The sequence below is a fragment of the Geospiza fortis genome, unplaced genomic scaffold (genome assembly GCF_000277835.1).
Source record: "Geospiza fortis unplaced genomic scaffold, GeoFor_1.0 scaffold574, whole genome shotgun sequence".
In the NCBI taxonomy this organism is placed as follows: Eukaryota; Metazoa; Chordata; class Aves; order Passeriformes; family Thraupidae; genus Geospiza; species Geospiza fortis.
The window spans coordinates 147,643-172,065 of record NW_005054539.1 but is presented as its reverse complement, the minus strand read 5'-3'; the positions used below and the strand labels follow the sequence as shown (position 1 = coordinate 172,065).

Here is a 24,423-nt window from a genome sequence, read left to right as displayed (position 1 = left end):
GTTCCCATGTCCTTCTGCTGAAGGAACATCTTTCCTGCACCTCCAGTGCTCTCCTCTTATGGACATCCTCCATCCCTGGCTATACTGCTCTGCATGGCACACTGCTCTTCTCCACAAAAAAGGGAATGAGGTTGAGACACAAACACATTTCCCTTGACATCATAATCAGACCCTGTCTCACCAGTGCGGGACAAATTACAAACCAGACCTACATTTTTAGAAAGTAAAAAGAGATAAAGCGAAAGGAACATTTTCAAGTCAATTTTCAATCAAATCTAGAAAGAAAGAAACACACAGAATGAACTGTAATGATAAAAATATTACACAGCATTCATCATGGATGTTAACTAATGGAAGCCTATTTTATAATATTGGGTGACTTAATAAAAGGAAACCTACCTCCACGACCAAAATTCCCAAGATCATTGGGTCCACTAGTGCTGTTATTTACTGGCAGACTAGTGGCAGGCCAAGAGTCTGCAAGCCAAGGATAACTGGGGTCACTGGCATTCAACAGACCTGGTCGACTGCAGCAGAATAAGAAAAAGAGATATACACACAAATATATACATATATATAAAATTACAATACCGGTGAGATAAGTAGTTATGGAAGAGGGCATATCACTGTTCTTCTAACACCATAGGTAACTATCAGTTTAGGAGACTTTAATTTATTTCAAATTACAACTGTATAGCCTTTGATGATTTAAAGACCTTGAGCAGTTAATTAAGGTTATATACAAATCAACTTTGTCAGTAGAAGAGGGACTAGGCATCCATCGTGACTCTGCCAGAATCCAAATGAACTCCGTTGTCTGTGTGAAACAGGAGTTAGGCAGCACCATCATGGGATCCTATGCCAGGGCTGAATGATAAATTACCACCTCGAGGGAGCCATCACTCAAACTGATTGCTCCATATCAGCCATTTCCAGGACTTTGGGCTACTATTTCTTCCTTCCCTTGCATCCCAAATGCATGCCTGTCATCTACAGGCTGGTAACTCTTTCTTCGAGCACTCTTGGATGGTTTAGAGGCAAACAGGTTTGAGGAGGATTAATGGGAAGTCCACAGCTATCTCTGTGCACCACTGCTGCATGGCTTTCATATCCCTGTAATTCCCACTCTGAGAGCAGTGTTAAACAGGGAGCATGGTGAAAGAGGAGGCACATTTAGGCCACAAGGCACTGCGTCTCTCTCACCCCAGGATAAACCCAAATTTAGCAAGGCAGGTGGATTGTTTGTGTTCGTGTGCAGCAGGGGAAACAAATCATTTGCTGCAGACCCCCTTTCCTGCCACACAAAAACAAAAAGCCGTCTGCAGTTCCGTGTCTTCCCTGGGTTATTAAAGCACTGGTGAAGTTGGAGCAGCATCTCCCATCACTGAGCATTCCAGACCCCTGCCTGGAACAATCCCTAAGAGAAACATCCGTTTCTATGGAAACGGCAATAAGACGGCCCAGCCGCATTCTCGCCACATCTACTCGCTCTCATTAGGCCTAATCTCTTTTTGCTAAAATATTGATTAAACAGGAGATTGGAAGTTATTACCAGGGCCTAATTACAATCTCCATATTGGCAAAGGGAAAATAGATGAGGATATATGGGCCCGTTATCAGCTTTTATCAATTTCAATTGAGTAGCCAAAGTTGTGGAATCCAGTCCTATCAATCTACAGCCTATTCATCATCCATGAATCATTTATTTTGTGATCGATTAAGTGTAATTGTTCACTCACAGCAATTTAGGGGGAGCCAATAAGGAGTCTTAAACAACAGCAACTTCATTTGCTAATGTCTAATTAATGCAATAAACATCCCAGTAACAAATGAACACATTCTTTTTGATATTTACTACTCATTTCTTCCGGGACATCTGGGAGATATGAAACATCTGGGCTTGTTTCTTCCAAAGTGCACAACAGATAGGTCATTAAACCTTGTGGTAAGCTACTTAACTCCTCCTAGAGCTATCAGTCTTCCCAATGATGGGCTATGACCCAAGTGCATCACCTATAGCATTTTTCAGATCCCTTACTTTAAAAACAAACACAGTGGAAAGGCCTTTATACAAAGAAACATACCTTCCATTGCTCATTAGTCCTCCATCTCCTCTTTGGAAGGTGACTGTGTTTTGGTATGAAAACAAACAAACAAACAAACAAACAAACATACAGACACACATATAAGACAGGGAAAAATCAATTAGTAATAATTAAAAGTAACAATTCAAACTGCTCAGCGTCCGAGGTCGGAGGTCTCTTGGCATCATCCCATAACAAAGTACAGAAATGACAAGAAGAGGCTCAAGCACATTGGGGCTACAGGTCACTTAGGATTTCACTGCACATTACTGATTGCTCTGTACCTTGCAAGGCAAAGCAGCCACCTGGGCAAAAGGCCTGAATTCACCACAGGCCCCCTCATTTGACTTTGCATTGCAAGTCTGAGCCATGTGATCAAATTGTTTTCTTGGCATGCCTCTGCTTCAGTACATAATGACATTGCAGCAGTGAGTTAATAACATCATGTCGTAATGCAGTAATATAATGTCACCACACAAATATGTCATTTCCCAGGACAAACACAAAGAGGTGGCAGCTCTATTACAGCTGAAGGGATGGAAAAAAGCATCCAGCTGCACCTTTTCCATTAGAAGTATAGTTTAAGAACCAGCACCCACACATAAATGCATACATGTCAGCGCCACCGGGAAGAAAAAAGCATTTCCAGTCTTCCATCCATGGGGGATGCCAAGGACATAATCAGAGGGAGACAACTGTTTTTATCTCTCCATTCACGAGTGTTTGAAAAAAACCAGCCTCTCCCTTATCTATCTATTAACAGGATTACATTTCAGAGCAATATATGTAAACCCACATTACTGGTGAGATGCTAATTGACAACACTTGATGATCTTTTCTGAAACACTGAAAAAATATTTTGAATCAAGGCCAACAGACTACTCTGGTTCTCAGTGGCAATATCCCATTATTTATTGTCAGGCATAGATAAGGCAGACTATTAAATTATGCCAATGTCCTGGACACCTGCAGCCTTAAAGGCCTCTGACTGGATGAGGATTTGAATTTCAGTGAGGAATGGAAGAGTTGTGACCAGCTAAATCTAAAATAGACCTTCATTTGGAAATACTATTTACCTTTGTAAGACAGGTGGTCCCATCAGTAAATTATAGCTCACAGAATATTTGCAAGATTTACCAAGTATTAGTCCAAACTACACTAACTCAGGATTAGGCTTTCTATTACACACTATTCTAATCAGACAAAATGACTACAGCCAATAGAAATTCTGTGTTCATTAAAAAAATAAGCAATGACATAAAGCCACTGGGAAAACTCTTCTGATACCGTCTAGAATCCTTGTTACTTTATTAACTCCTAGAGTAATTTCACAGTGTACATTCAGCAAAGGGGACAAAACTGGCCCCTCTGGAAGCTCTGCTGGAAGAATAGTAGGGTGATTAATTACCCTTCACTGCACAGCAGACTAATACCAATATCAGAAAATCACTGCAGTCAGATGTCACATCAAAATGGTTAATAGCTGAATTTTGAAAGGGTGTAATCAAACCAATTAATGAAAAGAAAATCAAAATGCAAGTATGGAAAGTACTAAATAAAGGTCTGCTTTGAGAAACAAGACATGGTAAAACATTGTGGGTAATTAATTTTAGAAGCAATGCTACTTTCATTCACGTGGTATCTAACAGGCTGTCAAATGACTTCCACTCATTGCTTAAAAGTGAATAATCTGAAGTGCTGTGCATATCATATGTGATTATGCCAAGATGTGGGGACTGCCTGGCTTTGTTTCCAAGTATCTTGGTCAATAGCATATTAGATGCTGTTTCCTTCCTCCTCCTCTCCTCCAAATTTAATACCTGATTTCTCCAACTTTCTGCATTTGTCAAAGTGACAAGAAATAAAGAAAATGAGAAACAAAGGCTTTGATTGTTGTTTTGATAACAACCCTTATAAATAAAGTTTACGGATCTAAGGGAATTGCAATAAAACATATTGTCTGAAAACTGCTTGTATTAATGCTCTTGTTTAGACTGTCATCCATCAGAAATTATTTTGAGGTAATTTTGTTGCCCCTCATATAGCATGTACAGGTGTGTGAGCTTTTAAATGTGCATTTCATATGAAGAAGAAAAAACCCAATAATATTTGTGGTCCACACCATATTTATATTCCTGTGTACCTTTGTAAAGCAAAGCTAAAATTGAGGAACTAGCAGGAGATTTCAGCAATGTTTCCCTGACATTTTTTATTTTCTGGGCAGGAGAGCATGGAAAAACTCCCAGGCATGCCATGAGAGCTCCATCAAGAAGACATGACATAGAAACCTCTTTGCTAGAGCCATAATTGCTGCAGGTTGGCTGAGGCATAAGAGATTGCTGAGAAAAAAAACAAGGATCACAGAATTTGCTCCTTTTTCTTCTGCGTGTCCTAGTGGTAGGAACTGTTTCCTGTTTTGTTCGGTTTGTTTTTATTTCCTGTGTTAAATCATCTTACACTCTCCCAGTATATATGCATCATCTTTAGAAGAAAGGTTCAGCTTGCAGTGACATTGTTTTTCCTAGGGAAGACTGAGGGAAACAGGTTCTTTTGTTTACCCTTCACCCTGTACACCAATGGTCAGCATGGTCATAATCTCAATGAGAAAATAAACCAGAAAGCATTTTATTTATTTAATGTGCTCAGTGTAAAATGCTTTGGAATATCAATTAAGCTCGCCAAAATTCTTCTTGAAGTGTGGCCATGTCACTGGGATGCTACAAAAAAGCCTCATATTCCTGATGCCATCCCTAAGTGGTGCCTTTCTTTTAGCATCAATGTTGTGAAAGGCAAGACAGCTAACAACAGAAGATATGGTCAGGCTGCCAAAAAAAGCACTATGTTTATCATTCCTGCCATACATTTTGTCAGCATTTTTTCCTGCAGTTTGATTTCTGCAATTACAAAACAAGTCGAAACGCCTGAATAGGAGCATACTTAATGCAATGCAGGCTTGTAGATGTCACTGTAAAAATAAAACACACAGACAGCTGGCTTTATTCATCCTGTCTCCACTTCAAAAAGCAGCGGAGCAATTTCAAGGGGCAATGTAAGAGGAGGGAGGGAAGGATGTCCCTATCACTGACCCACCTATCTTCCTTGCTTTTTATCACCAAGGAAGCAAAAAAGCTCTTTCAGCAGTCTTTGCATCTGATACATGTTCTTAGAAAGGCTGAAGACCTGCAGGGATGAGATTGGTTTTCAAAAGAAGATGAAAAAATAACCTCTGCATAGAGAGATTTTGAAGGAATCCCCACCAGCCTATACTTCAAGGACTGCAAAAATGCAGAAATATAATCCAAAGTGCATTTTAAATGCATAAATATTTCAGGAAATTATATTGTATATATTTGTATGAAAACCAGCATATGTTAAGGAGCTTTTCACATGCTTTTTATTAAATATATAAGGAGGTACCAAAACCATTTACTAATATTATCTGACAAGGTTAAACCTAATCTTCATGCCTGCTAGAACTGGAAAAATATGAATGTATAGTAAGTCGACATTCTGAGGCAAGGAAGCTTTAGAAAGCTTTAGAAAGCTTTCTGTATGCCTATCTCTAGTAGGCCACATTTTCCTACTGCAAATGAAAACTTTAATGTTGCCAGCCAAGTCTCATTCCTTTTACTGATAAGCTGTTCCTCAAATACGAATGTAGATTAATCCTCTTTTAATAAGCATTAACTCAGAACAGATAATCAGCACATAAAAATTCCATCAAATCTTCTGTCTACCTTTGGATGATTCTGTCACATAGTTTATCCTCATTTAACAGTTTCAGGAGTTGCACATAATATGTGTAACATTCCATGATTCTCTATCTATTTTTAATTCATTTTCTATTTACTGGGTTTCAAAAAATCTTTAATCCCAAGAAGCACTAGTCACTAAATAAGCTTACCTATTTGTAAGTTGAAATACATATTTACTTTTTTCGTATGACTGATGGCCTAGACACTTGAAAACACCTGAATACTCTGGTGAGTGGGTACTGGCACATCAAGTTTGAGGGCAGAGGAAAGATAAGCATAAAAAAAACAAACAGAAACCCCCAAACAAACAAGCAAACCCCCAAAATACCCCACCCAAACAGTGCAGTAGTACTTTAGCTTTCACACAAACTCACAAAAGTGAGACCATTCTTTATGTTACAGGAGAAATGGTTGAAAAGGGATGACAGTTGTCTTTAGTGTCCTTGTGCCAGATTTGGTTTTGCTGAGAGTATGGCATGGTCACAAAGATGCATAGTCCTTGTACAGATGGTGACATTACTACTTACCAACAGTAATCTAACAAACATCTTAGCTAAATTTTGTGTTTTGTAGCACTGATATTACTGAGAATCAAGGCCTGGCGAGTCATGGTGGAAAGGGAAGGGGAAGAACAGTGACATACAGAATTGTGGCTCAGTAACTACTGGAGTCAGTTCAACTGAAAATAGCTAAAAAGATTTAGCTGTGATTATCAATGCCACTTTATTTGTGACCATCTGAGCTATTGATCAGAGCTTATGAGAATATTCACAAAGACAGAAAGCTAAAAGTATTGAACTCGATCAGTTATTCCGCCCTGACACAAATCTTTACAAACTGCCTGACATTTGCTGTTTGCTCTTCTCCCACACATGTTCCAGTGGTACAGTCTCAAAGCAGAAATTGTACATCTCAGGAGCCTAGTAACAGAATACAAATAACAAGTGGTCCTAGTGAATGACCCATAATCTGCAAATGACCCAAAAGAACATTTTTTAGCAAGTAATTTAAAAACTGCATGAATTTGGACTTTTAAACAACTATTTTTAGTGTTGTATTTTCTACACACAGGCAAATACAGATGAAGAAAAATAAAACAAAAATATTCACATCAGAAATAACAGGGGATTTTTTCCTGAGTGTGAAATGAAGTAAGTATATAATTGTTACACTAATAGATTCAATTCTGTACCTAATAGATTCAATTCCCTACCACACATTTAAATCTGTATGTTCAGCAACTCTCTGAAGGAAGAATTTAAAGCAGATGTCAGAACAAAAAATGTGTACCTTCTCAAAATCTGAGTATATTAGGATAAATTCATCTTTAGTAAAACTTCACTGACAGCTGTCTCTGAGGAGATTCTGAAAGCTACATACCACTGTCTAAATAATTGTATCTAAACTCAAACTATTTATAAACCATAACTTTGAAGGGAACAACATACAGTTGTGAGTGTCAAACCTACACAAGCATGTCTTTCTGAATGATATTATCAAGGGCAAATTCAAATATTAGAGAATTAACAAAGTTTGTTATGGACCTCTCGGTCTAAAGATAGGAAACATCCACTATGTTCTGTCATAAGAAAAATACATTTTAAAACTAAAAAAAATAATTTTGGACTCAATTACTGCAGGACTTAGGTCCTCCATTCCTCCAAAAGTTAGTACAAGCCAGGAAATATAATAGTTCTAAAAAGTCCACAAGATGTCAAAACTGCTTTGAAAAAGGAACATTTTTGGCAGTACCTCTGATATATCCCAGTTGCCCAGCAGATGTGGATCAGCAGCATGAAATCATGCTCAGACCCTGTGGCTCCAGCACAGCCCTGTGTCATGCCAATGCATGCCACAAACAGAACAGTAAAAATGCACCACAGTTCGAGACAGCTGACAGAGGCACAGTCATAGGAACCAAATGCAAAGATGTATTATTTAGTTTTGGAAAAACTGTGCTGTGCCTCAAAGAAAAGGCAGTAAAGTCTTTAGGGTGGGATGTGTTGTGCCATAGCTTACAGTAACCTGACCAAACCTGCCTGGAAGCCAGGGGAGCAATCCTGAGCCCCCAGAGCTTTTCCACAAGGACATTTCTCCCTCACAATGTCATGGGCTCCTGGGCACACACCACCACCTTTGGTCATCTGCTCTGTCCTGCTAAGCTGAACACAAGCTGTGGCTGAAGACAAGCAAGAGAGTGAGAAAGCAGCTACTGAGCATGAGGAGACAGCTCTGGTAAAGGCAACTGAGGGGCCAAACTACACCCATAAAACTTGACAGGCTTCTGCTGGAAAACACTGAGATTTATCAGCCTTCAGTGCTCTAATGCTGAGGCACAATTATTTTTGAACTTCTAAATCTCAATATTAGGTACAAGAGCAGAAATGAATTGTTTGTGGTAATTATTATTAATAATTATATACCCTATTTTTCCTGTGGGTATTCATACACTGAATAAAGTGGTTGCAACCTGCTGTTTCAGCCCCTCTTCATTTATCCTTCACATATCTTTAATCATACTTATGATAACAGTCTACTGTATGCTATCTTTTTAAAGATAAGAAAAATAGGATACCAGCTCTGAGCTGAGTAGTAAGAGAAAACCATTTCAATTTCAAAACCTTGTAAAGTCAATGAATGAATCAGTTAGTGATTAGATTGCTTGAAGGTCTAAAAACCTCACAGTAAGGCAAACATGTACATAATTGAGAGCTGAAGTAGAAGAAAGTTTCATTTCTCCACTTGGATCTGCTAAACTCAAAATCAAAATTCAGTTATATATGAATAATGCTCATTTGTGTTAAGTTATTTCAAGCATCTGGTCCTGAAAATTACTTTCAAAACTGCATTTCAGAAAGTCAGGTGAGTTAAGTATGCAGATTTATAGTGACAGAGACATTATTGGTGGTAGATTTTACTTTTCCCTGGAATCTGGAGGAGAATGAATGCTACATTTTTATCACAGATAGGCAGCCAGAGTATTTCTCCTTATGCTTGGTTTTAATTCTTCATATCTCACATGTTCATAAACACTTTGATAGCTAAAGCTTGAAATGGTGTGTTGGTGCGGTAAGAGACAGACTAATGGACAGTACCTGCAGGGGTGAAGGTGAAGGACTGAACTGCAAAACAAGAAAGCAAACACATTGTGAGTTACACACCCTGACACAAAGAGCCAACTGCAGGGCACGAGCCTCCTCTGGAAATCACTCAGTTGGGGATGAATATCATAAGCAGGACATAACAGCTGAGCTTAAAGCACCAACCAGCCAGCAGCCAATGAGAAATGATGGTTGGGAAGATGAGCAGTGGAGTTTGACAGTCACATTTGAAGACTCTCTGTGAGGACATGCCGTACTCCAAGCTGTAAACATTAGGATGAGCTCTGAAGCATGATCTGTTATCCACTTTCCTTGCTGAAAGCATACACAATTTCATGATGCAATCGATGTTCACATCACACTTAGATGCAGCAAATGCCGTGAGAAGGAATGAGTTGCACGAGACATGCTGTTCATAATTCTTTACAGCTATGCTCTCCAAGTTATAACAGACTGCTCTCAATTCTCCCTCACCCCAATATGCCAACTCACATACAGGACTAATAATCCTCCTTTTTAAGAAAAATCTAGTCTCAGTTTGTGTCCAAAACTTTAGGTAGGACTACTTCCTAAGAGAAATAACAGCACAGCTGTCTCTAGAATGAAAAAATCTTGGGGTCTAGAACAATATTTCATGTATAAGTGTTTGAGATATATATTAACTTCTCAGTGAAAACAACCCCACCCCTCAGACAGTAGAAGTTACTGCTACTAAATGAAAGAAAAAAACCACCTTGGGACAAAAAGCAAACCCATGAATGACAGAGATCATGTGGTGACACAAGGTGAGGTTCCACAAAAACCAAGAAGGACCAAAAGCCACCGGCCTCCCCTTCCTCTCTTTCCCCTGCTCATCTTGTCCTTTCACTAAGCCAGTGGAAAACAAATGCAGCAGGAAGGATTGAAAACCAGCATGGAATCGTTTCCTACTGGTTTAGTGAGCCCAGTCAGGACACTGAGGAGTCTGACTATGGCTGAACTGAACTGGGAACAATTTGGCTGTGACTGATTGTTGGTTTTTGGCAAGTTGTTGCTCAGCCATTTAGGGAACCTGAGTCCTTGGTTTCTCATTTGATAACTTGTAAATAGAAGGGCACTTGTGTAACTTACATGTGATATAATGTAAACATTAAATATGCTCTGTCTTCAACTGGGCAAATATTTTCTCTTTTTTAAGTGTTAATAAGGACTACAAGAGAACCTACTGTAATATTTGAAGAATTGGGGTTTTTGTGTGTTAAACTTCAGAGTAACCCATTTTATGACAGTTCACCTGACTTCCCAAAAATTCATAAGAATCCTGAAAACAGAATATTATACAAAATAAAGGTTGGGGAAAGATGAAAATATTTTCATTTGGCAAGACTATTTAATTTTCCAAATGTAGTTTTCAAAAACTAATTTATAACTGGAACAAACATTAAATGAAAGAGAACGTTCAAAGATGTTCTGCCTCCAAGACAAAACTGATTATGGCTTCTGCCTTAGGTAAATTTTGACAACACTTCTCTGTCTAATACATCACTCTTCCAACTACAGGTATGAAGTCACTGATTAAATACCTTCATTTATCTGCCATGCACATGGCTTCAGAGACATGGAAATGCACAGGAAAGAAGAAGGAGAAGACAAAATCTCTAACTTTCCTTGTAAGGGTCTAGTCTAACTCATATTTGAGCACACAAATTATGCTGCACTGCCAAGAGAGTGCCTTCTGAGAAAGGGGCAAGAGGAACAGCTAATTCTCTTTGTACTTTTTTATGCTAGATGTGCTGGAGATGTAAAAATACTGCCTTATGATAATGATGAAATGTGGTACCGAGCGATGCATTTAAAGCTTCTCATACACCAGCAGTTTCACAGCATACATTTAAAACAAGCATACAGAAGTCACCCAGGACACTTTTTGTAAGTTCAGTGTGGTTTTTAGGTAGGTTTAGTAGCTTCTGTTCTTTTTATGCTAGCATCTGCTGAGATGGCAATAAGGTCACTGCTCTTACCAGCATAATTGCTGAGCCCCTTCCTCTTCTTTCTCCTCCAGTACAGCCAGATGCTGAAACCCATGAGGATGACCCAACATGCACCACCAATGCCAGCTATGAAGGCAGGCTGCTTCACCACATCAGTGATTTGCTCAGTTATGCTGTTGTTATTTTCAGTGATGACAACTTCGTTGCGACCTCCTGCACAAGAGAAATTGAACAGAATGTGGTTATTCTGGATTCTGCAACACACAGCGGAACAAATTAAACACACAAATTAAAGGGTTCTAAAAAATAGTAATGGATCTCAAAAGAATTACCCACAGTAGAAGAACTTTAGGAAGTAGCAATGCACACCACAATCTCAGTGTTTCTAGAGTAAATCCACAGCCATTTTGCAGATATATATTTGCAAAGACAGACCCATAGCACACTCCCTAGTAATCTAACAGATGCCAATCCAGAGCTTTTTTTTTAACAATACACATATTTGTTAGTTTGTTTTTCCATAATTATAGACAGAATGCAATAATGAGAAAACTGATCACAGGAAACTGATAAAAAATAAATCAAGCAATCAATAAATAGCTTTTTCCAAATGAGTAATCCAGACACAAAATATGCTACATTTGAAGAAGGCCAAAAAATCTTACTCAACTCATTTTTTTTCCCTGAATGCTAGCTTCCAAATTTGAAATTAACAATAAAATAAATACACTTTCCACTGGGGCAAAGATGCATTTTCCAGCAATTATTTCAAGGGGAAAGCAGTTCATACAAATTCTAAATGTACCATCTTTAACACAGTTAACTGTAAGCACTGAACAATCACAGCAACAGATGGTATTTTTTTCACCTAGAATATGCATGCAAATTCTTAATATCAACCTGCAAGAAATAATTATTACTTGGAGTACCAATTAAAGTGACATGCATCAAAAAATTACTATATAGAATCTTAAATTATATATCACAACAGAAACTGCAAATTACAGTAGATAGTCCTGTTGGTTTTTTGCCCCTCTTTCTCTAAAAGGGAACTTTTCTAAAAGAAAAAGCTTGGCATTTAGCTTGAAAACAAATGCCCATAAAAATCTGAATGGAAATCCAGGAAATGCTAAAGCATATAGTTCCAGGGCCAGCCCTTTCAAATTGTCAAAAATAGTTACTTTTAAAATTAGGAAATGCAGAACATATTTTTCTAAAAAAAACCCCTAAAATTTTATTCTATGCATATTTTATATAAACTGCCCACATCTGCAGTTTTGAAATTCATGAAAGATTATCCATCATTTCCAGTAAAAGCATTTATATAGCTCAATCCTTGAAATGTTTATGCAATATTACCAGATGCCTGCATGCACGCTGAAGAGCTGCAGGAGTAGCTACTCTATTGAGACAAAGAAGATGCAAACAATATGATTCTCAATTATGAGAGTCTATCACACACATAAAGGTAGTTGAACATTGCAGTAAAACACTGAAATAGTCACTTGGAGGAAACTATTAGAAGTATTGTATCATTGAGCCATGCTGTGAAAATGTATATTCATTTTCTATAATTCAGCAATGCTTAGATGTACCTCTTCCAGCAGAGCAGCTCGCTGGCTTCAGCCTAAAGGCAGCACTCAGGGTCTCTGGTTGGAGCAGATCTGAGAAGTCTGACACTTCCAGCCCCATTTCCACAGACACCTTTTTGCAGGTGACCCAGATTTCACAGAGCCATGTTTTAGAAAAGGGTCCCCCTTTGAGAGGGTCCCTCTGGGACTGCCTCTGCCCAGCACTGCCCCTGGCAAGATGCAGCTTCAGGCCCTCAGTGGTGCTCAGAGCTGGGCTGGGTGAATCAGGGAGAAATGCAGTGCCCTGCATGCCATTGCTATCACACTGCTGATGAGTTTATTGGGCTTCCTCTCTTTCAGCACCACAGCAATATTTATTGCTGAGGACTGTCTGCTTTGGCAATCAGACGGTGGAAGCTGTGCTAGAGCCTGGCTTGCTTTCAGTCATTCTGGGCAAGGAGCAAAACAGGTTCCCAGCAAGCAGAATAGGTCCCACAGAAAGATGCTGCCAGATGTACAAAAAGTGCCCCAGTACAGGTGTCATGCACCAGTTTATACTGGCCATGCTGGAAGCTTTACCAGCATCGGGCTCTGGGAGCTGCAGCTGTCCTTTGCCATACTTGCATCTTTTGTCCTGCCACTGCCAAAGACCCAATGGCTTCCAGACCTGATTCAGTGAGAATGAAACTCACTGAGCAGCTGTGGCAAGGAAAGAAAGCAGGCAGCAGTGGCTGCTTTATCTGATTTTCCACGTTGTTTTCTGCCCATGGAACCAATCCATAGGAGCACCCCAGTGCTGAAAGAGGAAGGGCTGACAGTAAAACTAATAGAAAGGGGCTCTCCATGGCATGCTCCTCCAGACACAAAATCGATTTTCTAGTAGAAATCAGCATGGGAGTTGGAGTTGCTCTAATTACCATTAACTTGCAGTTAATTTCTGCGCCCTTTGGAGGAGAGGCCAAAGCAGTGGGACAGAAAGGAAACAGGTAGTCTTGGCACTGCTTCAGACACAGCTGTGCTACTGAGGAGAAGAGCAGGCAGGGAAGTGCTGGAGACACCAGCTTGGGGAGTGGACGCTCCTGGATTTAAGAATGAGTTCTTTTCACTAAAGCCTCCAAAACATCTGAGGATCCTGTCTTCTCTAAGACCAGAAAACAGTCTTTTGAAAAGGGAGGATGTGAGAGCAAACTGCAAAGTGCCTGGGAAGAGGTTTCAGTGGATTGTACGCTTTGCCTCTTCTAGGGGAAGATACAATCTGTCTCCAAATTACCTTCTAAAGTTTGCAGTCTGGCTGTTTGCTCTTACCCTTCTGTGCCTAGCAATTACAACTGCAAAAGTAATAATTCATTTAAATGTCAAAATAACATATGCTTTGTGAATTTGATGACAGAAGAATAAATGGAGACAGATGAATGTTACCCACTGACTTTTGATAAAATTAATATAATTGTTGGGGGTTGGGGAAACAAACAGCATTAGTCTTGTACTTCTTCATATTATATTTAAGCAGAAGTAATAAATATGTCATCCAAGGTACCAGTGTACTATTTCATATACTGCAGGTGGTTCTGTAACAATGCTGTCAGTTCAACTAATTAGAACATAGACAAGGGAAGTGTGCAACCTGCAACGCTCCATTGTTCCTGAAGACAAAACCATAATGAAATATAATATCTTCCTCCCATTGGAGAGTAATGAAGAACAAAACTAATTTGTCGGACCAAAAATTAATTAGACACATCAGATTCGATTGTACCTATTACTGTGAAAGTTTGCAGCTGTTCCTCATATCATTATGCCAATGATGGAATGTAAGAGGGACCAGGCCAACTGATGAAGAGAAATAATAGCTACAGCATTAACCAGCATTGCCCTTATCTCCAATTTTACTTCTGGTTTGCCAAGTGAATATTTTTTAGCATATCATTAGTGATCATAAAAGTTTTATTCTTGATCCTCTTTGAGTCTTCTGTAAAATTTTTCAACATCCTGCTTCAAGTATGGGCACAGGATTCCTGTAATAGTGAGACAATTTCTAACTAAAGGAATCATATACTTCCTACTGCTTCCTATTCTCCTTTTTTTTTTTTTCTTTCTGGATTGTCACAGGTCTGTTATCTAAAATTACTCTCGGAGGTCAGTAGTTGATTATCCACCATGAAAAACAGTTATTTTCAGAAAAAAAAAGTCTGAAACATTTTTAGAAGAATGAATCCCGTATTTAAAAATAACACCTCTTTTTATACACTGAACTCTGTATTTCATGACTATTAAAAGTTTTTACTGCTTAGAAATACAGCTTAACTCGCCTGCATCACTGACCTGTTCTCTCCATAATTCAGCATTTCTGGAGCTGTTCATTCTGCTTGCAAGTTGTTAAATGGTATAGATAAGCACCAGACCATATAGAACTCTATTATAATAACTCAATAATGCTTTCCCATTCATTATGATGTTTTGAGGTTTACTTATTTGCTCACTCTAAATCCATATAACTAGTTTTTTTTAAAATTTACTTTAAAAATAATTTTCATATTTTATGATTTTGATTCCCATTCAAACATTGAATGGTGCCAACTCAGGTTTTTGAGAAATGGTATCACCTAAATCTTGTTACATTCATCAAGGAAACTTATAGTCTGAGAAATAACTGCTAGCAACTCATAATCAATAGCAAAATTGGGCCTAAAGAAAAGGGAGATACAGACCATATATGTAATGTAACCACACCCACCTTCAGGTTCCAAAAAAACCCCAGAAATGACAACAGAAACATAATCCAACAGAAACTATTCCTGTTACTTTTCATGCAAATGACTCTCAAATGTGCAAAGATGTCACCAAACAAACTTGTTGAAGCAGACATTCTGGGATCATTTAAGGAACAAATAAATATCCCTAAGAAATCTGGGAATCATCCAGCAAACACTTTTGGTGCAAGTATAACTCATAACACATTAAGTGACACAAGGCTACCCATATACTTAAAATGCAATACACTTATTGTGCTTTGCTGGAATAAGTGCAGTGTATTTCCTGCCTAGTTAGATGGACCCCTTAGTGAAATAATTTAAAAAAAAAGGTCCTGGGTTTCTTGCATTTTCAAAAAATCAATTTTTTGTTTTCACTTCTGGATATATTTTTTTTCCTCTTTTCTTGGGCGTTTCTGTGGCTGCCTTTTTTTAAACCAAGTCCTACCTTCACTTCCACTCTTGTATTTCTGTCTCCAGTGAGACAGAAATCTCCAGTGAATTTCAAAGCTGAAGTATCCTAGCTTCTGTTTTAATGAATGGAGAACCTGAATATCAGTAAACATTTAAGCAAAGCTTATGGGATGGCCTTTTCTAAGGGTCTACACATAATAGACTAGTCCATGTTTGGGACAGTGTCTTGACAACATTTCCTAGAAAGAAAATATTTAGTAACAACAGAAGTCCCCCAAACAAACAAACAAATGTCCATTAAGTAATAGCTAAGTTAGATAATACAGATAAAGCAACAAAATTCCTGTATTGTGCACTAAAAAGAGGTTCTGCTTTGCACAGCAAATTTCAGGTTTGCTAAACATAATTACTTCTAGTCTTCCATATTGTTCCCGTCTTTATATTTTATACTCAGGAAAAATCTCAGAAGAAACTAAACCTGTGTTTCCCTCAGGTCAGGATATTAGTTCTGCATGGAGACCACTACCAAGAAACAACTGTTAAAAAGGCTGGGATGATAATGCCACCTTTGCTCTCTAATTGGTCTAAAGACAACTTTTGCTTTCAGAGGAGGCTTGTCTTGGGATACCTGAGAAACACTGGCTTTAAGCATTCAGAAAACAATGGTAAATAGTGCCTTAGGTACCAGTGGAACAAGTAAGGCAATATTCCAGCAATCTTAACAGAAGGAAAAGGGAGCTTGGGCTCCACACATCTGCCAACCTGCAGAAGTGGTAAATTCATTTAAAAAAACTCCAAACCATTAAATCCGTTTCACTAGGCAATCAGCATTTTCTCATATGTCTTGGGAACATACTTCCCTTCACTGTCTGCAAGAACTCTGCAGGAAGAGAAGAAAACACCATCAGGCAGTGGGATGCAAAAGCTAACTAACTAGCTCTAGCCAAACCTCGTCTTTTCCTCCACAGATTTTTGCACTTCCAGAAGTGATATATGAAAGCATTTCTGAGAGAAAATAAAAAAAAAACCAAAATAAAAAATCCCAGGCAAAAAAAATGACAGAACAGACAATAACTTACCTATTATTATGGGTTGTGGGTCACTTTTTACTCCCACACCTGCACTGGTGCTTGCAGCAACTTCCACGCGGTACTGGATACCTGGATATAGGCCACCTATTACTACAGACCGAATGGCTGCATCTACTGTTTTGTTGATATGAAATCGAGTCTCATTACCTAGGCACCAGATCTGGGACAAAAGTTGATGTGTTAAAAGAGATGAAATTCTTCACACTCACACAATCGCAAATAGGTATGACATATCAAGGTATTTCATGGCAATCGCTTATTTGGGACTTATTGACAATCTTACTGTCCAGGAATTGCTGAAATTGGGATGATTTAGCTTAGCAAGGTATCCCAGATTAGCACAGGACCAAGGCAGATGCAAAGACTGCTTGCAAATACCTCTCTGGACTCTGGCTCTCCATGGAGTGCAAATTCTGTGTTTACACTTAGAAGCACAGACCAGATCATCCAAGTGGCAAAGATGTGTTATACATTAATCAAAATCTTGTTTATCAAACCTTTTGTGTTAAAAATCCCCACATTTTTTCCTTCTAAATTTACTGCTGAATAGCAAAAGGATATGAGCACAGGGTGAAACTCTTCTTAAAGCACTAAAGAATAAACAATTTTCAAAATTTTTTCAACTTCCTTTCATTGCACAAGAGGGCTACTTGAAATTTCTGAAATGGAATAAGCACAGACTCATATTTACCACTGCCTTTGTGATTAGTTACATTATTTAGGAATCCAGACATTAGTTTCTCACTCAAATATTATCCAATTAAACAGAAAATCCACCCTATAATCACAACTGGCATTTTGTGATGAGAACAGTCTATGAGTTCAGAGTGTTATGTCTCCCTCTTGCAGTTTTTAAAGTATTCTCCTAAGAGATTTTGAAACTAACTTCTAGGCCTGTTTCTTCAGTTAATACTATCTGCAAATACTGCTTCTGTATTACTAAAGAAAGCATCTACTATCACACAAGAAAATCAATGCATAAATATATCACAGGTACACTTACATAAAAATAACAGCAGAAGAAAACACTATTGGTGGAACCATTAACAGTGACAAACTAATGCATCTAAGCAACAGCAATAATATCTTTACACTTACTTTGACCCTGCTCAGTGTTTTACCACACCTTATCTTTTTTTTTCTGTGAAATGCTGAGAAGGATTTGAAGAGAAAAAAAAATTATCTTGTTTTCCTAAACCTAAGGTGAGATCCTATTTGCCAGCCAGAATGCATTAAGGCGAGTAATTGTTGCATTTATTCCTTCACTCCTTGTCTGTCCTGGTCTTAGGTTACAACAGCTATGAGATGCCCCTAATTAAAAGCATTTAATTAATGAATGAATTAACAGGCATTCTGGTGCTTGAAGTGGAATCAACAGATCTACTTTCAATTTGTTAGAAAATGCACTGAGGAACTTCAGCAATTATTTCATACTCAAGCAAACATCAGACTCCCTGCACCATTCACTGTAGCCAGTTCACTACTCAGGCAGCCAGCAAATCTAACACAGGAGGGCTGTAATAGGTAGTGACTCCAGCTGGTTTTATACACAGCCCAGAGGCCTGAGCACTCACCTGGAACATGGCTTTTATTAGACATCAGCCCACTTTGTTTCATATCTACATGTTTTGTAGTTTAGGAGCGTGCTTTACTCGTTTGCCTATAAGCCCTGGATGGTTTATATTGACTTATACTGCAGTCAGGATCAAGATTAATTAAGCCAAAGGATAATTATTAATTGGTATGAAAATCAGATCAATAAAATTCTGCGATTAATAAATCTTGATATTGACTAAAAAGCAAAACAAAAGAAGTGCTATGCTACACATAAACATTGCGAGCATTTACTGCATCCCTCTGACCAAGTGAAAAGCTGGAAGAGGTTGAACCATTTTCTGATTCAGAAGCCAAGCACTTTCTCCCTTCTTCATGCTGTGTTCCCTCAAGATACAGCAGGGAAAAAAAAATATTTTTATGTGAAACAAGCTGGAGTCACCACTTCCATCCTTTGTGGGATTGTCAAGAAAGCTGCCCTGATCCACTTCAATTAAACATTTCACATTTGGTGTATATAGTCCAGCCACAGCAAGGTTAATTTACCAAACTGTTCCATGCTGTGAACAAGGCTGAACCTCACCCAATCATTCTCTCCACCTGAATAACAGAGTGCATTTTTTTATTGTTGTGAAAATATCCTTGTGCAAAAGTGATCTTAATATGAAATTACAGACTACAAGAACATTTAATGTATAAGAATGGATATTTTGAGCCATCATAGCAACAAAAAGGGAGAAAATACAACCAATGCAAGAAACTATCATGTAGCAAACTTTGGATATACTAGTTGTGCTCAAACTGTTTTTCCGAGCAAACAACCTGGCACTCTAAGTTTTGAATATTGACAGAGATAGCACTTGGAAGAAGTCTTGAATTTCTCCCAGAACCACAGTCCTTGACTTTGACCTTGCAGTGTTAGGATTAGCATTTTTGCAGAGGAAATAAGAAGCAACTTTCCTGCCAGCTTTGCTGACACATTGAAGGCACTCCAAGACAGGGACTTCACTGCCTGTCTTTGGAGTGCAGAAGCCCCTTACAAAAAAATCCCCTCTTCTTCTTGTTCCACAGCAGGGAAAAGCTAGAAGGATAATAACTGTAAACTGGCTAGAAATTATAGCTCTCTTTCATATCAATCTCATGGTGTTTTTGCTTTTTAAAATAACAGAAGTAATAATAACAGTAATAATAATGATAATAATAATAAAGAAATCCATAAGCAGCCAGTCCTCTTTCTCCATATAATTACATGGGCAGCTGTAAAGGCTGTCAGAATCTAAATCCATAAACAGTGCTATTGTTCTGTAATTCAAGCAGGCTGTTTCCCTAAACACACAGCCCTCCCATCAGACATGGTGTGTACCTTGTACTCCTGGATGACTCCATTTTGGTGATCTGGAGGGGGAGGATCCCAGGAGATGCTGATGCTTGTGCTGTTGTGATTTCCAACTGTCAGGACAGTGACAGACTGAGGAGGAGCGCTTGGAGCTACACCAAGGAGAGGGAGCAAACAGAAGCAAGGCATTAATCCATTTGCTAGGACATGTATTTTGCTGTAGCAGTGCAAGATCAAGCAGGCAGTATAGAAAACTCACACTCCTAGGGATGGACTTTTGTCAGGCACTGACAATGTTGAAAAATGCCCTTCTGAAGAGAAGCACAGGGCTGAATGACAATGTGGAATTTGTAGCAATGGAGAATCAATACAAATCACTACTCATTTTATTTATATTGGGCACTTCTTAAGTTTGCATTGGAACTGCTCTCACATTTGCTTTTGTTTTCCATAATATGCATGAATAACTATGGATGTATCAACTAAGTCACATGTGAGGCTGCTTCACCTGGCCTGAAAGCTGTTTGGTTCTTCTATTTTTACATGGTCTAATAATGATGAGAGCAGCCAACATTTAATGATCCTTTTTTGTTTGCTCTCCAGGGAGACAATACCAGGTTTAAACATAGAACTGCATGTCCGAACTGGAAAAGGCTTAAAATGTTCATGGCTTTACATCAAAAACTAGTGAATAGAGCAGGTGCTAAGTTAGGTCACATATATACTTATGCCCCTTTCTGCCCCTAGGCAAATTGCTTTCTCTTCAGAGTCATGTTCAGTTCAACCATTCACAGCTGTTTGGCTGGTCACTGCACATCAAGGCCAATTTTACAAGACAACTGCTTGCCAGCCCTGCTTGTTGTCTAGAAACGCCAAAAAAAATTTAAAAACATAGTTATTAGTGACCTCAGCTATGCTGACAAAGCCCCTCTTGCAGCTACACCAGCAGCAGGGTGCTTCTGTTGGCTCAGGGAAGTGGTGCAGGAGCCCTGCTATGGAAAGTTCTCCTCTGTGAGTATCCACCATATCCATACTGGGCTCTCCTGGCATGGCTGTGGCTGCCAGGGCAGAGGACTGTTAATATGGCTCTGCTCAGCCACCTAAAACTTCTTGCAGCCCCCCTGATCCTTCCCTTGCTCCCAGGCAAGTGTTTGAACCTCACCACAGTGGCAAGCGAGGCCACCGAGGGTGGCTGTATTACATTAAGGTATAGTCCCTGGGGCGAAGAGCTGATGGATAGCAGCTGCTTGGAACTGGTCCTAGAATTTATTTATTCCATCTCTCCCAGTGCACCTACCCAGTCTTCAATGAAACTAATAGAAAGAGGCCAGAAAAGTGTGAACTAATAAAGCCAGCATGGAGTGATACCTCTCCAGGACAATTTTCCAGTTCACAGGAGGCTGTTGCTTAGACACTTTCTGTTCTAGGGAGGTGTCTTTGTCTTTAATAAATACTTGTGGAATTTGTCCTCCATATATTTTTCATTGCTTTTAATCTGATCTTAAAACCTTTCATATGAAATATGAAAGCTGATTTTGAAAACTTCTGGTAGACATCATACCAGATCCTAAAATATTTATCACTCTCCTGGCCCAACTTCAACCCTAGATAACAATGTGGTTTGGGGCATCTCATATCATGTGTCAAGGCTCCCTGACTCCAGCCCAGTGCCCAGAATGGTTTCTTTACTGCTAAACTTTATGGCAACAGAATTCTAGTCTTCAACAGATATCCATGGCCATCCTTGGACCATGCTTCTTAGAAAAGCCAAGAGCCCCTGGCATCCTTTGTATTAAAGTCTGGCATGTTTAACACAAATAAGCACAGCTACAGATATCAGAAGTGCTCAAGCCTCCTGAGTCAATTCAGATATTTCTATTGTTCTCCACAGCTTCTTTGAGGCTGGCTGTGTTCCCACACTGGAAGCTCCTCAGCACTTGACCTGGCACAGGCTCGTGGAGCCGAGCTCAAATCTTTACCCTGATAACCCTGAAAAATTGGAGTGCTCTGCTGCAGGAATCGCGCAACTTCAAACTAGGGTATCAGAGGTGAGGACAAGGAACCACACAGGATTACAGCAGAAATAAAAATATTTTAGATGAAAAATGAAACACATATTACAGTCCTGGGAGGCTTCACATTTCGACAACTACATTTTCAGATGCTGGTTCAGCTGCAAAGCTAATAATGCTTGGTAGAGTCCTTGTGACCTTGCCTGTTGCAGAGAAACAGGGAACTGGAGGGGAGAAATGGAGCTGAATTGTGGACAATTTGACTCTTAGCCAGCTCGAGTGAAGCATGGAAAGGTTGCCTTGGGCTACTCCTTGCAATCGTGCAAAGCATAAAATTGGTGAAATAAATAGTTGCATTGTGTATTTTATGGCAAGTGAAATAATTTGCCGCACAGTAAAAAATTAGCATTTTAAAAGTCTTCAAGTTATTCAATAACAATAAAACCGTGAATAAACGTATGGGTGTGATATTAATTAGAATATTTTATGTGAAAATAATAATCATAAAAGTGGCAAAGCTTTACACTGCATAACTCTTTTTGGTTTTATGTACAATGGAACAACTCACTCAAACATATTTACTTTCCCTACTAAAAAAAAAAGGGCATTCAGAAATATAACGTCTTATATATGCACACCTGGGGGAAAAGGGGAGTGTGAATGTAAAAGAAATGTAAAATGAATAGCATACTCTAAAATTAAAAAAAACCCCATACTGTATTCATTTTTCTTTTCATTTAAACTGCATGAACATTCTAGTTAATATTCTACCAGGGTGTGTTGGTGTTTTTGAGGTTTTTTGAGGACATAGGATAAATTTGAAGCAAAATTAAAATTGCAGCTAATGAATGCAGCTGTGGAGATATCATTTTAAGAGCTGCATTAAAGTGAGCAGAATCTGACAGAGAGCAGCTGATAAAAGCTAAGGAGACTTCCATTCCTGTCATATTTTTGTGGTGACAAACAAGATGCAGGACAAGTACTACTCCATAATGTTATTCCAAAGGAGATTTAACAGGGGATGCAACTGAGAAAAAAAAATTATCTGTCTCTAGAGAAACTATGAAAGAAACAGTGAAATTTATAAAATAAAATCTTTGATTTAGCTCTCACTGTATGTGTGTACACGTTAGAATGTACCAGTTCAGCTTCCTCCCTCTGATAAAATCACTCTGTAAGCTGGCACCGTGATATAAATTAAGCCACTCGTCTGACACTGCTGCAGTTATTAAACAGATCACATTGAAAAATAACATTTTTAAAACCGTTTTCTCATTTCCCTTGCTGCTGGCTTGTGGAGAACACCTTGCCTGCTTCTTGACAGGTCAATTATTCCAGTGCTCAGCTTCTTCTTACAGATATGAAAGAACCCAAATCGCTGCTCATCTTTTCCAGACGCAGCCAAACAGAATTCCATTTGTTACCTTCACAAGGCCAAAGAGGCAGGAGATGGATGGATGCTGAACTGTTACAAATGTCTGATCTAGAGGAAAAGTCTAACTGCAGCAAAATTGATTTTTAGAGGTAGGCCTCAGAAGTTACATTGCACATAAAATCCAATCCAGCAGAAAGTTGCCACTACCTTTCGGTTGTACTTTGCCTTTACCAGGGATATTTGCTTTGATGTTGCAAAGAAAACTTCCAACACTCGTATCACTTTTACAAATTATTTTCTAAAAATAGTGTAGCTAACATTCTTTAAAAGTCAAGTCTAAAAAAAGCTCATTTTTGAAATGGAATCACAAGCAACAAAGCACCTGTAAATAGACTGCCATCTTTCTTCAGTGGAAGGGCAGCAAACCACTGCCATTAAACATTTAGTTGATACTATTTTTGAATACAAGAACACCAATATAATTGCAAAGATAATATGAGGAATTAAGGGAAATATCTGTAGAACTGCATCTACTGAATGTCTTAAATTTCTCGTGGAAGTACCTAATTTTATCACCCAAGGAAGAGGAAGAATTTTTTTACAGGAGCTGTCATTTTTCTGGTGATAATATTACGGGTTCTATGGTGACGTTTTTTCAGAGGAGATTCTTGTAAACAGACTCCTTGAAGGTTATATTAATCTACAAAGCAGATCCTAGGCTGTGAGTTGTATATATCTGCAGGCAGGAATATTTTTTTAAAATCTTCACTATGTGGAAAGCTATTCCACACCAACAAAGTGTCCTTTAAGGTAGGAAATTACCTAACACACTCTGCTGGGAGCTAAGGTTTATAAAAGAGAATGTCATTCCTCAAGTATTTTATAGAAAAAGACAGGAGGTATAAGACCTTCTCTCTTTTTCAGTAGTTCTTAATTTATCTTTAGCAAGAAACAGTTAGATGAACTAAATAAGCACTAAAAATCAACTGAAATTGGACAAGAGGTAAATCTGTAGAAATATTTAAAACTATTTTTAAAATTTTCATTTTAATTAAAAAAACCTTTGTTCAGAGTGCTGCAAACATATTCTTCACCAACTGATATAGGCTTTATAGTTTGAACAAAGAACTGGGGACCATAAAATCCCAAATTCCAAATCAGACTTCCAAAACTGCCTTCCTGCACACTCTTCTACACGTTGCAGGACACTGAATTTCCTCATCCATAAAGTGCAAAGTGCAACCAAGTTATCTTCAGTTTTACTTACATGTTGGGTAATAATCATAACAAATCAAAGAGAAAAGTGAGTAATAAGCAAGTCTGTTCCAGAATTAAAGAGTACTTGGCAATCAGCACTAAATTAAACCTCAGGAGACCACTGTAAATGATTAAGATGCACTTTCAATAGGA

General features: G+C 38.6%; 1 protein-coding gene across 1 annotated transcript in view; it reads right to left on the bottom strand.

Annotated features, from left to right (window-relative positions):
* ROBO2 (roundabout guidance receptor 2) overlaps nt 1-24,423 on the bottom strand; it is a 153,705-nt gene that overhangs the window by 48,499 nt on the left and 80,783 nt on the right. The window contains exons 15-19 of the mRNA XM_031063879.1: nt 19,654-19,778; nt 16,725-16,896; nt 10,941-11,123; nt 2,085-2,127; nt 400-527 (exon numbers count right to left, since the gene is read on the bottom strand). Coding sequence (XP_030919739.1) covers nt 400-527; nt 2,085-2,127; nt 10,941-11,123; nt 16,725-16,896; nt 19,654-19,778 — 651 coding nt within the window. The remainder of the gene's footprint in view (nt 1-399; nt 528-2,084; nt 2,128-10,940; nt 11,124-16,724; nt 16,897-19,653; nt 19,779-24,423) is intronic.